The 15,198-nt window shown below is 42.7% G+C and overlaps 2 protein-coding genes across 3 annotated transcripts; both read right to left on the bottom strand.

Moving 5' to 3' along the window:
- Positions 1-2,428: 2,428 nt before the first annotated feature.
- LOC308336781 (myeloid-associated differentiation marker-like protein 2) lies at positions 2,429-4,450 on the bottom strand (the record flags this gene model as incomplete). Its single annotated transcript, XM_080794333.1, has 2 exons — positions 2,429-3,444; positions 4,170-4,450. 2 exons carry the CDS (start codon positions 4,448-4,450, stop codon positions 2,793-2,795), a joined length of 933 nt encoding a protein of 310 aa, XP_080650459.1. The 3' UTR covers positions 2,429-2,792.
- A 3,790-nt stretch (positions 4,451-8,240) lies between these two features.
- LOC308309647 (uncharacterized protein) lies at positions 8,241-14,315 on the bottom strand. 2 transcript variants are annotated; one of them, XM_080755557.1, is made up of 9 exons: positions 13,286-14,315; positions 13,069-13,136; positions 12,590-12,653; positions 12,069-12,119; positions 11,671-11,891; positions 10,990-11,254; positions 10,711-10,807; positions 10,165-10,245; positions 8,241-8,995 (listed from the first exon to the last, which is right to left on the bottom strand). In XM_080755557.1, the coding sequence occupies exons 6-9, from the start codon at positions 11,069-11,071 to the stop codon at positions 8,929-8,931; spliced, it is 327 nt and encodes a 108-aa protein (XP_080611683.1). In that variant the 5' UTR covers positions 11,072-11,254; positions 11,671-11,891; positions 12,069-12,119; positions 12,590-12,653; positions 13,069-13,136; positions 13,286-14,315; the 3' UTR covers positions 8,241-8,928. The 2 variants fall into 2 exon arrangements, 1 of the variants encoding a protein (XP_080611683.1); XR_013963423.1 differs by lacking the exon at positions 10,711-10,807.
- Between the last annotated feature and the right edge of the window lie 883 nt (positions 14,316-15,198).

Genomic DNA, 15,198 nt, shown 5'->3' with positions numbered 1-15,198 from the left:
ATGAGTGAGTAGCCCTTTAACTCTTGAATGACAGCCATTGTACCATAACAAATTTAAAGATACTTTAAAAAAGAATTTGGAGACGGAAATAAAGTTCTGAGAGGAAGGATTCAGGTTTTAAGGTTTTTTAGTAGGTATAAAGTCAATTTACATAGAGAATGTGCTACATGGTTCAGATGATAGTACAATTTACATCAATATAATTTAGAATAATCAATGGTTCCAACTTCCAAGATGGAATCTGAATTGAACCACCCTCTTCACAGTATGTTCCAGCCATAAATACTGAAGATTACATCAGTTTTGTTGATATAAAGTTCATTGGCTGGTAAATAGTTAATTTCCGTAATATCCCATGGTATGGTGGCGCTGGGTGTCGAGCGCTCATTGGTCCACCGCATAGATGATGAGACGTAGAATTCATCTCCTCTATTCCGCACATCGATGCCCATGGAAAGCCGGGAGAGCGTCTAGGCAGGCGTTGCCAGGCAACTTGTTGATAACTTTCTCTGCACAGTGAACTTTCGGCAGAGAAAAACACTCCCTGACTCCCAGTGAGCATATAAGGATAATATAGGGCTGAGATGATTAGGCACGTGGATGATGACATGACATTAATAGGATAAGAGGAACAACGCTGTGTAAACAGGCAGTAGACTACGGGTAAAATTATGATAAAAGGGCAAGATGACCAAATATGACCTATAGAACACGGTCTGGGCTAAAGTTCTGTCTGTGCTGACCAACAGAATATGATGGAGTAGCCAACTTGACATGACGTGTAATGTCAGAAATGATCTAACAAATACTACAACAATTGTATATATATATATATATATATATATATATATATATATATTAGAGGTGCCAGTCTAATCCTATACAGGTTTGACAGTCTGTCATACAGACAAAGGAGTAGGAATTCACAAACAGCTATAGGCTGCTAATTGAATTGAACTTCCTTCATGGAATGTCCTCTCCGGTCAAGTCACAGCCTGGACCAGAGAAGACGTCTCATGAGGAAGAAACGATTTCTCTGTGATATATGGCTGCCAGAGGAAGGTTTCTCTTAGCTCTGTCATATTCCGCTGAGGTTAAATACACCTCAGGAGTCCGGACTGCAAGCAGAAAGAGAGAAACATGTACTGTGGTGGAGTTAGAGCTTATAGTTTATAGAGGAGCTATTTTTTGGGACTACATTTTATCATAAAAGATACACACACACACACACACACACACACACACACACACACACACACACACACACACACACACACACACACACACACACACACACACACACACACACACACACACACACACACACACACACACACACACACACACACACACACACACACACACACACACACACACACACACACACACACGTAGTATGTACCTACTGTATACGATTGCCCTCTTCCCTAGAGACCTCAGACAGAAAGAGAAACACACACAAAATAATGTCTTCATTAACAAAGGCAGTTTATTTACAGCTATAGAAATTGTCAGATTCTCTGCAACATAAGCAAATACAAAAGTGACATGCTGTGTAGTTTCAGGCAGAACTCCAGATTTTGGTACAAGAGCGGCCTAATGGTCCTGGATAATCGTTTTAGCCACAAAGCTGTTGCTGTGCTGTGTGTGTTGATGATGCAGGAGATTAGCTGGTAACGGATGGACAGACAGCCGGACGAACACACGGAGGGACACACAAACGGACACACGGACGGAGTGCAAAACATACTCTCTCCCCATGCCTTCGGCCTGGTGGAGACAAGGGGGGGGTAAGGAAGGAAGGAAGGATAAGGGGAAGGAGAGAGAGGTGACAATGGAGCTGATCTGGCCAGATCTCTCTTTACTGTTTGTCCCTGAGTAGATAGTGCTGACAGAGGGGCTTCAACCAACTGGCAGCTACTGGGACCACTTTCTCTTCTTTACTTCTGAAGGGTGGAGGGGTTTTTCCCAAACTTTTTAGCTCGAGACCCAACGCAACACGTTGTAAGCTTGTAGAGGCACAAATGTGTCCTGACTCAGTGTTTTGGAACCAGTGGTCTAGGATATTTACCATTAGACTGTAGGTTACACATGTGGAAAGCAAGGAATAGTCTAAAAAGTGTGTGTGTGTGTGTGTGTGTGTGTGTGTGTGTGTGTGTGTGTGTGTGTGTGTGTGTGTGTGTGTGTGTGTGTGTGTGTGTGTGTGTGTGTGTGTGTGTGTGTAGAAATTGTCAGATTATTTAATAAGGTTATTCTATGCAACATAAGCAAATACAAGAGTGACATGCTATGTAGTTTCAGGCAGAACTCCAGATTTGGGTACAAGAGCGGTCAAATGGTCCTGGATTAATTTTTGAGCCCCAAAGCTGTTGCTGTGCTGTGTGTATTGATGCAGGGGTTATTATAGTATGTGCGTGCGTGCGTGCGTGCGTGCATGGGGTGGCGTGGGGTAGAACCTCAGATTTGGAAAGGTGGGTGTGTATGGCTTCAACTGCCAGTGGGGCCCCTGGCTGGTTGGGTGTGGCTGGCTGGGCAGACCCATTTGTCTGCATGTATTTTTAGGGCGGGCAAAGTTCAATGGGTAAGATACCTCCCTGGGGTGTGGTATGGCAGAGGAAGTAACAGGTCTGAATTGTTCTGTATTTGGGTCCAGTGGTGTCCTTACGATTGAGCCTTTATGTCTGTTAAAGATATTATACAATAAACAATAAAGTAAATAAAAACAAAATCACTCCATTATGCATTATCCCTGTGATGCCAAACGCTGGGAAACTGTTTCCCATTCACTGTTGCTATACCCGTGGCCGAGCAGAGGTCTGTGAGGAGACAAAACGTATCCTCTGGGAGTAGATCAGGTCTGTCACATACAGCCCCAGGTTAACAAATGAGAACACCGCCACCACTACCTTACTATCCCATGGGCACTTGCCTCTGGGACACGATGACGGTCGCCATGGAGAGCCGTATTTGGGGTCAAAGCAGAACACTGTCCAGATCACGGATGCGCTGAGGTAGAGCAAAACAGCCAGGAGGGTATAGACCACCACGAAGCGCTCAAACGGCAGGAAACGCACAGCCGTGGTCTTGCCGCATACAGTGAGGACGACCACCAACGTAGTCAGAGCGAAGCAGAGGGCATAGACGACAACGCAGAAGATTGTGGCAGCAAAGCGGTGATACTCGCTCCCGTTGGCCAACGCTCCGAAGATGATGCAGGCCACGAAGCCTTGGACCACTTTGAGGAGGCCGGAGACTGTGGCCATGTAGCCCACTACCGTATGGCCCGGTCTGGCTCGGGATAGGACCACCTCAGCTCCGTAGGCCAGGGAACCGGCGATGGAGCAGACACTGACAGCGATGCGGAAGTCTCTGACCTCACAACCCGCATAAGGGCATTCGGTGCGGACAAAGTAGAGTGGATAGACCACAGAGGCTGTCACATACCTGCGGTTGAAGACAGAGAAGTAAGTATTGGGGTAAGTGGATGGGAAAGAAGTTGTTGTTTAACCAGACATTTCATGTGTAAACGGTCTATAGAGTCTATAGACTATCATGCCACCCCTATTTTAATATACCATATATTTTATGTAATTACAATTATAGAGTTTTACTTGATTTCACAGCCTGGTGACTGTTGCTCAATTCATCACCAGTAAGCAGACAAGGCTCTATTATCTCAATGGTAAAACAAATGTCAGCACATCCATAGGAGACCGGGTTCAAATCCGGGGTAGAAGAGGACATTTTCACTTGTAGTTGAGTAATACCTGACCAGGATTATCTACAGTATACACGCAGCGGTCCCCAAACATATTTGTCCGTGCACCTCCTGACCTATAGCTGACGCTAAGTCGCGTTGTATTTGGTGGAAGATGATACATTTTTTAATATGATTATGGCAAATAATCACAGAATGTCACTGCACTGAGAGACATGCAACTGATGTATACTCCCGCAGCTGCTATAGACATCTCCTTACAACAGTGGTTTACTGGTTTGTGCTAACTAACACCATAAAACCGCCATTACCCTTTTCATGTCACGCACCCCCTAGAGGCGCACCACAAGGGGTGCACGCACCACAGTTTGGGAACCACTGGATCAGGTATACTTGGACTGAATTACTGGGGTTGAGCACTTTGTCCATGACTGACCGGAGCAATACTTACATGAGCGTCGCCAGGGCAGCAAAGGCCACAGTCAGGTTGTCCCAGGATACCCGCAGGCAGCTGTAGAGACGAGTGGCATCCAAGAAGAACACCAGGGTTGTCACAGCAAAGCAGAGACACCATACCGCCATGCAGAACACACCATATGATCCGCTGTAGCCAGCACTGTGAGTCACCATGGCAACAACTGCACAGCCCAAAGCTAATTGAGAGAGGCGAGCAGCACCAAGAGGCGAACAAACCGCACTCTTGTTGAGATACGGACCTCCCTGTGAGTCCATGGTCTTGCAAGTCTGTACCTCGAGAGGGAACTCCCACAGATAGCCCAGATGGTTTACCTCAGGGGGCAATGTAAGTTACAGAAATCCAATTCCAATTCCAGGCCGGTTCCAAGACTCACTGGTAGTAAAAGATTGAGTTGAGTCCAGGCGTTGTAATTTGGAAATTTGACTTGAGTCCTTGTTTTCTGTAGCATGTAAGTTTATCTATTATACTTGTGGCCACATACATCTCAAGAGGCAATAGTTGTATTAAAAAAGTTCTTTAGGACCTTTCTGAAGTGCTGTTTTTCTTGTTTTTGAGGTTTTGGACAACCTTTTACACCTGATCATGTGTCCAAAATCCTGTGTCCAATCTACAGGTACATGTTTCCCAATTATTATTCATCTGAAAAGTCAATTCTCAGTTGTACTGTTGGGTCTCTGAAGCGTGTGGTGCCCTGGAGCAGTGTTCGACAATACTGTATATCTGGATGATCAGTGTTCGGACCGTGTGAGTAGTACTGTATGTGTGTGGGTGTTGTAAATAAGCTCAGCATATGGCTGTCGCCCCAGTGTTGCCCTCTTCTGTCTACACTGTGTTTGTTGCGTCGCTGAGGACTGTGAGTGTTTTCTGCTATTCTATTTCTGTGTGGGTGAGTCAGAGCATGTCACAAACAAAATATGTCAAAAACACAGTTGACGACATGGGGGGAAAACTCTCCTGGATTTCTGCACACACACACATATGCGAGCTGTGTGAGCGGACACTATAATCTATGTACAGTATAATCACACAGTAACTTCTTAACTTAGATACCGCACTGACTCATCCCTTTGGATCAAAGAATACAAAGTAAATATCTAATCTCAGCATATGATTACCATTCAAGGCAGGTTGACATTCACAGTACCTTTTGATAAACAAAACAAAAAATCACCTTCAAAGAATTCCCCCTGTGATGATATGTTGTGCAGTAAATCCAGACTGTTAAGTGGCAAGATCACTGAAGTCACATATAACCAAAACAGAGCCCTTGACCTCTTCTATGTACAATATGGATATAATCCACTCCATTCCTTAAACAAGATAGATCCCGATTAGTGTTGGCGTGCTCACTACTCCGTTCTTCTATCACTCTATCTGGTAGAGTCAACTATATAGGCATGCCATTCTCACTGACACACTGAACCACGAGGCCATGTGGCGGCTTGAAGTAGCTCTCCAAATGCCATTTCTGCCATCCCCCCCCTCCCCTCTCTCTCTCGGAGGAATGTGTGTGTGTGTGTGTGTGTGTGTGTGTGTGTGTGGGGGGGGGGGGGCAGGGGGGATCAAGATCAAATATGCAGACATGTGCATACCTAAGACCGTAAGGAATGGGATGAGAATCTAACCTAACCCACTTCACATAGAGATTACATTACTTTATATTACATTACAGGGGGTGTCCTCTGCCAGGCAAAGGTACCAGCTCACATCGCCAAACAAAGCCAATGTAGCAGAACTGAGATATACATATGAAAACCGAGAGCAGGAGGGCGATGTGGTCCTCAACCGGGTCTGAGGTTGTTTTTTTATTTTATAGTATATTTATTGGTTTTAACAAATTTAAGGACAACAAACAGACATTACACAACAATAACATAATAACAAACGTAAAGTAAAGAAAGAAAAGAAAAACTGCTCAGGCACAACACTATTGGGTCTGAGGTTGTTTGAAGTGTGTGTGGGGGATTTGACAGCTCCTGCATGGTGCCTTGCTGGGCAGTGATGTCTGTGAGTAGACCTACCTACTGTATATCTATCTACACAGGGGAGGATTTTGCTTTGCGTGAACGTTCAACCTATCTGAGAAAAACAGCAGCAAGTTGATACAGCATACAGGGACTTGCCCGGTGGATTTCTGAATGCATGTCACTTCCTCCCCTGTTTCCTGTCAATGTCCTGTAAGTAAGTAAGTAATGTAATCACCCATCATAATGGTATATGTATAGCTCCAGGCTGTGCCTGTGAAGTTGAAAGTGGAAAGTATTCTTTCTCATGCAAATCATTTATCTCTCTCTCGCTCACTTTTCTTTTTTTTATTTTTACGGTTATGGTATTCTTTATGGGTTTTTTCTATATGCTGACTGACATTTAATTTGGTTTTCATCTCGTTTTACCACTTGCAAAAAAGAAAAGGTTCTGAATATTAACCTATATTTGGTTGGTTGTTTAAAATTACATTTAAGAACATAGACCAAACAATAAATATGGGAAAAATATGTTATTGAATTGTGTTTGATAAATGGATAATTTTTATTTAACTACCTATACCTGTTTAAACTTGAACATATTGAATATCAGATCTGGGTCAATCCGTTTTTGTATTGACCTGTACCTTCGTTTGAAATGTACCCATACTAAATGTAAATAAACATTTCAATCAATCAATCAAACCCCGGGCCCTTGACTTAATAGATCAACTTGTCCCTGAGCCCTAACATTACATGGGCCAAGTTAACCACAGGATTCTGTTGCTCCTGGTTGCAATAAAACATGCTTGGCGTGATAAATGCTCCGTTTTACTCACCCATTAAATAATTCCAAAGTCGTGGAGTGAGATATTGTCCTCTAGTTTCCCATCTATGTGAAAGTTCTGGCACAAAACTTTTATCTTGGTCAATTATCTTCACTTTTTCGAGCCAATTTATTTACCAACAATTCCTGTTGATTAGGCTACCACAAACGTCATCACCAATTGACCAGGGAAGCACAAATGTTTGGGGCACACAATTGGCAGGTGGCAACGACGTCGAGTCTGTGGGGGCTATGGGGCTGTAGCCCCCATGAAGAATTAAATAGCCCCTTTTAGCCCCCATGAAGATTTTCGTGGACATTTTATATTAACGTTACATATTTTCGGGGAATTATTGACCCTCTGTGACTCCGAAAATTCCGAAAATGTGAACCTCTCCGCCGGCAGTTCAGACGTGTTAAAAGTACTCAAATGCTAATCAGGTTTCTTTTGTTTTCACCTAGCCAGGTATTATATGCCTACAGTACAGTGCCCATAGGCGGCGGGTGTGTAAGGCTATAGGGAAGGCTTAGCCTTCCCAAAAATTATGCTGGGTATTTTTTTAAATATATATAATATATGTGCGCAGCATTATATAGAAGGCTATTGTGTGTGTAGTGTGTGTGTGTTGTTGCTGTGTGTGGTGATCGGGTAGGTAGGCTATACAGCAACTGGCCTAATCAGCATATGATTGGCTACTATTGGTATGTCTGTAAACCTCGTCCGCTTCCAGTCGCTTTGTAGCAAACAGTAGCGCGCGCTGGTTTGTTTTGGGAAACTAGCAAAACGCAAAATGTATTTTCCAAGGCAAAGATAAAGTAATTCAGAAGAAGAAGCTGTGACTCGGCTGTCAGAACTCAGCACCACCACCAGTGCCCGCACGGTTCACACCACTGCAGCAACACTGACACGTTCAGCGGAGTGACTGCTGTCTCTGTGCCGTCTGTGAAGAGCCATGAGCCGCGACTCCCGGGAGGGGCAGCAACACCGCCGGGTAATCTACACAGACTATAGTGAGACTACACACTGACTCGAGAAAAGACCCATATCGTCCAAAATAGGCTAATCAGTCGTTGTCTGTGTATAGGCTAATTCATTGGTAAAAGTATGCTAAATAACTCATTTTTAGACCATTTGGGAAATAAATAAATCCACGGCGGCGCGATCTAAGGGTAATGGACACATAACGGACACCCGGGTATAAATGCAATAATTTATTAACAAGAAAATAATCATGCATAAATTACAATCAACATGAAACATATTACTTTTATTACAATTTCTTTTGACTATGGCGTCTTCTCTCGTGTATCATCAGATGTCCGGCTCCATGCTCGCCTCTCCTTGGAGGCCAGTTGGGGTCAAAACAAAGTATACCACATTGTGACAGCTGTAGTGAGTCTACAGTCCACCTGCCTGCTGGCAATATAGCCTGGTTGTGATATGTAGATGTGATTGATATTTTTTGTTTGTTTTTTTAAGTCATTCTATAACAACAACACAAAGTAATTGAATTTATATATTACTATGTTATTACTAATTTTATGTATAACTATATTACTAATTGTATTTATTTGATGTATTACTATGTTATTACTAATTTTACTTCATGCATTAAAAAAATTATTTGTTTTATGTATTACTGTTATTACTAATTTTATGCATTACTATATTGATAATTAAATTTATTTTATGTATTATTGTCTATATTACTAATTATATTTATTTTATCCATTATTATGCCATTACTAATTTTATTTTATGTATTACTAATTTTAATTTACTTTTATTTTACTATTTTAATTTACTTTTATTTTACTATAATCTATTTTTTTATCGTTCGTTTTATCCATTTATTTATATTATTATCTAGTTATTTATATTGGTTTATTATTTTATTGTTTAGAGCCCTGATTGATCACATCTACATATCACCACTACCAGTCAGGATCTGAGTGACTCAGAACCCTGGTGACCTCCAGATGGAGCCACACAGGAGACCAGCAACGTCCTAAAGAAAAGAAAGAAATGCTCATTACTACTTTGTTCATAAAACAATATTGATTGAAATATTTATTAACAGTTTGCAGAATTACAGTACATGTCAAGCACAAACTCAATACAAAGACTGTTAACTGTAAGTGGACGACCCAATTAAGCATTACACTTGTTTACAAGAGGGTCCACCATGTTCAATTTATCAAAACATAGAGACGTACAAATAAGACACTTCTATATAGTCAAAGAACAGAACAGGAATTCATCATAAAGGAGGTAAAAAGGGAAAATAAACGTATACAGTGAGGGGAAAAAGGGAGTCAAGGGATTCACATGTCTTAATGACTGTTGGTAGGGCGTTCCACATTTTGGTGGCATAGGAGTGAAAATAATTTAGTCCCTTGTTTGTGCCGAATCTGGGTTGTACATGGTTCGTTGCACTCCCTCTGGTGTTGTGGGTGTGGACTTCGTTAACATAAAGGAAGTATCTAGACAGGTACATGGGTATCTTGGTGGTGTATCGAATCTTGTGGACCAGACCCATTGCAAGATGCTGTACTCTGTCGTCGACCCTAAGCCATTCCAGCCTGTCAAAGTGGGCAGGAGTGAGGTAGGTTCGGGGGGTGAGGCCAAGTAGGAGCCTGACAAGTTTGTTTTGGGAGGTCTGGAGCCTAGTTTTAAGGGCCTTTGAGGTGCTGTGGTACCAGGAGGTGCATGCATAGTCAAAGAAACCTTGTACGAGGGCTCCTGTTAAGGTCTTCAAGGTGTTTTTGTTGACCAGATCCTGCAAAGGAATCTTGTTCTTTGGTTGACTTTTTTGATTACGTTGGTGGCCATTTTATCACCGGAAAGATTAGCCTCCAGGATGGAACCTAGGTAGGCAATTTCATCTTTACGTGTGATAACATTGTCACCAACTCTAACCAAGAAGTAATTTGCCTTGCTGAGATTACTATTAGATCCAAAGAGAATGGATTCAGTTTTTCCCAGGTGTAAAGATAGTTTGTTATCAGCGAGCCAGGTGCAGATTCTACCGAGTTCAGAGCTGAGGGCCTTTTCAACCTGCAGTTTGTTCCTGTCCGAGACTAGCAGTGCCGAGTCATCTGCGAACAGGAACAAGTTGCAGGCACAAGCTGATGTCATGTCATGATCATAGTGTGTGTGCGTGTGTTGTATAGTTACCTTGCTGTGATGTAACTCCAAAGGTGATCAGAAATAGTTGCTCCATCGGCTAGAAACGTGCTCTTCACCGGCATGATGATCCTAAAAAAAATGATGATTCCATGATGATTCCTAAAAAAAGTCTATAGTCAACCCTAACTGATTACAGAACATGATATAAAAAAACACAACTAGAAGGATTTAGGCCTGTCACAATTACCTAATCGCCAAGTATTTGAGATACTTTTTTAGAGTCATAATCGTCCCCATGTTGAAAATGTTCATATATTGTCAAACATTTTAAAGAAATAATGCAAGCAACCGATCTACAAGCTCTAAATGTGTCACTTTGTTTGTGTCTCTTTTTTTTAGTGTATAAAGTTATTGAATTATGCCATGTGCATCTTTTTGTTTACAAAGCCTACAAAAGCCAAAGTTTTATTTAGAATGTTAGTATGACGCAATTAAATTGTTACTTGTAATTTATTTGAGCGACAATTAAAATCGGCCATTATAAAACCTTAAATTCTGACAGGCCTAAACAGGTTCCAGTGGCGTCTACCGAACCTTCTAGCTCCGTCCGAGCCTCCCAGTGACACAGAAGTCCTCAGCGGAAACACCCGGGGAAAGCTTCGGATCTCAGGCATCGGCTGAGATCTCCATTCTAACAAAGAACGAAAGACACACAGCCCAAATTAGCTTTGCTGTGTGTGCACGTGTCCTGTCACAACATACACATGCACTTACAGTAACGTTTAAGAATAGGGATCGACCAATTATCGGCAACGGACGATTATTGGCTTTTTATGAAGCCTAAAAAAGCCCTAACCCTAAAGCGGTTCGTACCGTTGAGTTCCTCACTGAGAAGGCCCAGGTCCGAAGTCCTCCAGCGTCTACCCAGATCTCCGTCCTCCGTCCTCCCATCCATCCAGGCCCAGGTCCGAAGTCCTCCAGCGTCTACCCAGATCTGTCCTCAGTCCTCCCATCCATCCAGGCCCAGGTCCGAAGTCCTCCAGCGTCTACCCAGATCTCCATCCTCCAATCCATGGACAGACCTGCAGATCTCCATCTCTAGAGGCTCCAGCCTCCAGCTGTGTCTATGATCTCCATCCTGAGAGAGAAAGAAACCATTAGCTCTACAAGCTCACAACACGTTGCAGTGTGAGCTTGTAGATCTGCTATTTTTGCTGAACAGAATAGGGATGCTGGGGTTGAAGTGGTTAACAAAAGTGTCAAAGACTTTGATTAGCTTGGAAAGCTGACAGACATTCATCCAGAGTGCCACTAGGAGGCATCAACACATGTACAGTCCTCAACATCTTTTGTAATTTGTATTCAAGTTGTTACAAAGACCAAGAGGCACGCTCATGATATGAGATATTGACTCTCAAACTATTGTGCAGATTTAGATTTATCCTAAAATATTTAAAACATTTGGATTACTGTAAATGATGCCATTCTTCGTACCATAACAGTACAAAAGCAGTTATCCATCCTCAGAAACAAGCAAGAACTATTCCTACTCACAGCTCATCAGAGTCCTCTGAGGAAGCCCCCGGGGGGGGGAGCTTTGGAACGGATCTCTGTCCAGGGAACATCAGATCGTCTATCGATATCTCCATTCTAACAAAGAAAAAAAACACACACCAAATTAGCCTTTCTGTGTGTGTGTGTGTGTGTGTGTGTGTGTGTGTGTGCACTCCCTGTCCAGCAGCCGCGTTCCAGCGACGTCTACCGCGATCTTCATCCTAACAAAGAAAGATTGATTAGAGTGACCAAGAGCCAGATATATATTCTATCCTGTCACAACATATATACATAAAACGTTTATTTATAGAGAACATTTAAACAGAAGCTAAACATATCACTTACAGTAATAAACGTTTCAGTTAGGGTTCTTTTTGACAGGCCTAACAGGGTCTTACTTTGAGTCGTCTTCAGAGGAATGCAGATTCCTGGAGAGACCTGCAGTACATCTGGAAGAAAGACATGACCGTTATAGTCTATGAATGGCTTCATAGAAAAGAGCTTCGCACATCACTCCCTTGTTGTTGCCAATAGTCTGGATAGTCTATACTTCTTATTCTTGATGACAATTGTTTATGAATTTGATGCATTACTATGTGTTGTTGCTTACTGTAAGTCACTCTGGATGTGAGAACTGCCTAAATTGTTGAAATTCCTAGACGTGATCAATTGTGGCTTTTTATGCCTTTACTGATAGTGAACAGTATATAGACAGGAAAGGGGGAAGAGATGGGGAGTGACACGCGGCAAAGGCCGTCGGGAGTCGAACCCGCAGCACACCATCTGGCTGGCTTGGCAGCATAGGTGCCCAGACAGTTGAGCTAACCATCCGGGCCACACTTAAATATTTAATTGAGCGACAATAATCGTCCAGTAAAAAGAAACCTCATAATCGTGAAAGGCCTAGAGCGGTTCTTACTGTGCGGTTCCTCACCGGGCAGGCCCAGGTCCAAAGTCATCCGGCATCTACACAGATCTCCGTCCTAAGAAAGAAAGAAATAAGGACTAAATTAGCTTTTGTTTTGTTGAGCTGCATATTCAGAACCACTTAAACCCTCTATAGATTTGATAAAACAGACGTTTAAAGAGAGCATTTGGTATATGCTCCGATTTCACTCTACACAAATTGATTTGCCAAACATAGCAGATCTACAAGCTCACAACACGTTGCAATGCGGTGTGAGCTTGTAGATCTGCTAATTTGGCTGAACGCTCCCCCCAGAATAGAGATGCTGGGGTTGAAGTGGTTAAAAAAAAAGTGTCATTAAGACTTTGATTAGCTTGGAGAGCTGACAGACATTCAACTAGTGCCACTAGGAGGAATCATACTGCCATGCTATACTTCGTACCATAACAGTACAACAGATATCCATCCCAACAAGAAATATTCCTACTCACAGCTCATCAGAAGTCCTCAGAGGAACGGATCTCTGTCCTTCCACGACGTCTACCACGACCCATCCACCCTAAGAAAGAAAGATTAATTTAAGTGACCAAGAGCCAGATATACATACATTGTGTCCTTTCACATCATACACAAAATGTATAGAGAACATTTAAAACAGAAGCCGACCATACCACTCGCAGTAATAGAAAAGTCTAAGTGGTTTCTTACTTTGAGCCGCCTTCAGAGCCCCCCATGCAGATTCATCCATGGACAGCGAGAACTGCAGATGTCCACCTGTATGGGGCTCCGGTTGAGCCTCGCAGCATCTGGAATGAAGACATGGTGGTTATATTCTATGAATAGCTTTGCACATCACTCACTTGTTGCTGCTGCCAATAGGAATTTGTGATGTCTGTGTGGCGACAATTGCTGCGTGTCTGTTTTTTTTATAATACATACAATTTATATAGCACTTTTCAAGGTACCCAAAGTTGCTTCACAAAACAGTAAAAACAAATTTATTTGAAAATAAACTAGATTAAAAAGGTTCAAAACTAGAATTTTTTGGCATGTTTGTGAAGCTTTTCGGTTCCACACCAGTAACTGCTGTTCAACACTAACAGCTACATCCATGACCTCCCTGCAACAACATCAATGAAGTCTGGCTATGCAGACGACCCGAGTACTGTGTCCCAGTCTGGAGCCGTAGCTCTCATGTCAAGAAGCTGGATGCTGCCCTCAACACCGGATGGGCCACCCCAAACAAACTGCCTGCCTGTTCTCGCTGGAATCACTCCAACAGAGGTCAGACGAGAAGCAGCCACGCTGGCCCTCACTGAGAAGGCACAGCTGAGTGAATCCCAGCCATCTCCTCCACAAGGTCGTCAGAGACACCACAGCACACGTGCCTCAAGTCACGGTGCCCTTTGCCACAACACACACACACACACACACACACACACCAAGTCACGGCGACCTTTGCCACAGCACACGTGCCTCAAGTCACTATGCCCCTTTACCACACAGGCCCAGGAACTGCTCCACACAACACCAGCTGACACCTCCAAGGCATCCTGGGTGAAGGCAAGACAGAGGGACCAGTGGAATACATAGAGGACCCCAAATATGTTCTTTGCCAGCACCTCCCCTGCAAGGAGTGGACAACCCTCAAAGCAGAAGTGGGACATCTCGGACAGTGCCCACTGTGAATGCGAGGATCCACTACAGACTGTGGAACACGTAATGACCATTTGCCCCAAACCGGCCACCGAATGGTGATCGTGGCTTAGGTGACCTAGACAATGACACATTGTACTGGCTTGCTGCAACAGAGCTGAAGTTCTATGGACATACGGCAGAAGATGTTTAAGAAACGTATTTTTTGTAATTTCTTCATTTTTTCGGCAAACCTTTGTAATTTTACTTTATTTATTATTTTACATTAAAAACATCTACAAGCTCACAATACAATGTAGATCTGCTATTTTCAAAATATTTTTATACATTTGAAAACTTGAGCTGAGAGATTAGATCATTTTAGATGAGACATTTTGCATAATGAGTCATTATTAATAATTACTTTTGGTATTTTAAGTACATTTTATACCAAAACCTTTGTACCTTTACTCGAGTACATGTTGAATTGTAACGGAGTATTTCTATATTGCAGTATTGCCTACTTTTATTTAAGTAAAAAGTTTGAGTTATGTTTCCACCACTGGAAAAAGCCTGCATATAATATATATATCGGTATCTGTTGATATTGGCAATTAGGAGTTGGACAATATCCAACACAGACTGTCGGACATCCCTTGATTTGTGTGATTTTTGTGCAGCTTTTTGTTTGTTTGTTTTGTGAACGACCAAAGAGCACATCCAGTATGTATCACAAGGCTATTCCACCAGTCAGGTGTACTTATATCTACATCTCATAAGCGGCCATGAACTAAACACTACAGATATCACAATTTGACTTTGGCAGCAGCAAGAAACGACTGATATGCAAAGCTCTTCAGCCATGCTTCTCTCTATACAAACACTCATAATGTCCACATGGACAGCAGCCAGGATGGGGTGGTTCACACAGGAGACCAGGTTCAGTGTTCCAGCAGCATCTACAGTCATCTCCATCTACATCTAGA

The sequence above is a fragment of the Protomyctophum bolini genome (assembly GCF_963924005.1).
Source record: "Protomyctophum bolini genome assembly, chromosome: 3".
In the NCBI taxonomy this organism is placed as follows: Eukaryota; Metazoa; Chordata; class Actinopteri; order Myctophiformes; family Myctophidae; genus Protomyctophum; species Protomyctophum bolini.
Note: the sequence above shows the minus strand (reverse complement) of the source record. Positions and strands in the feature narration are given on the sequence as shown.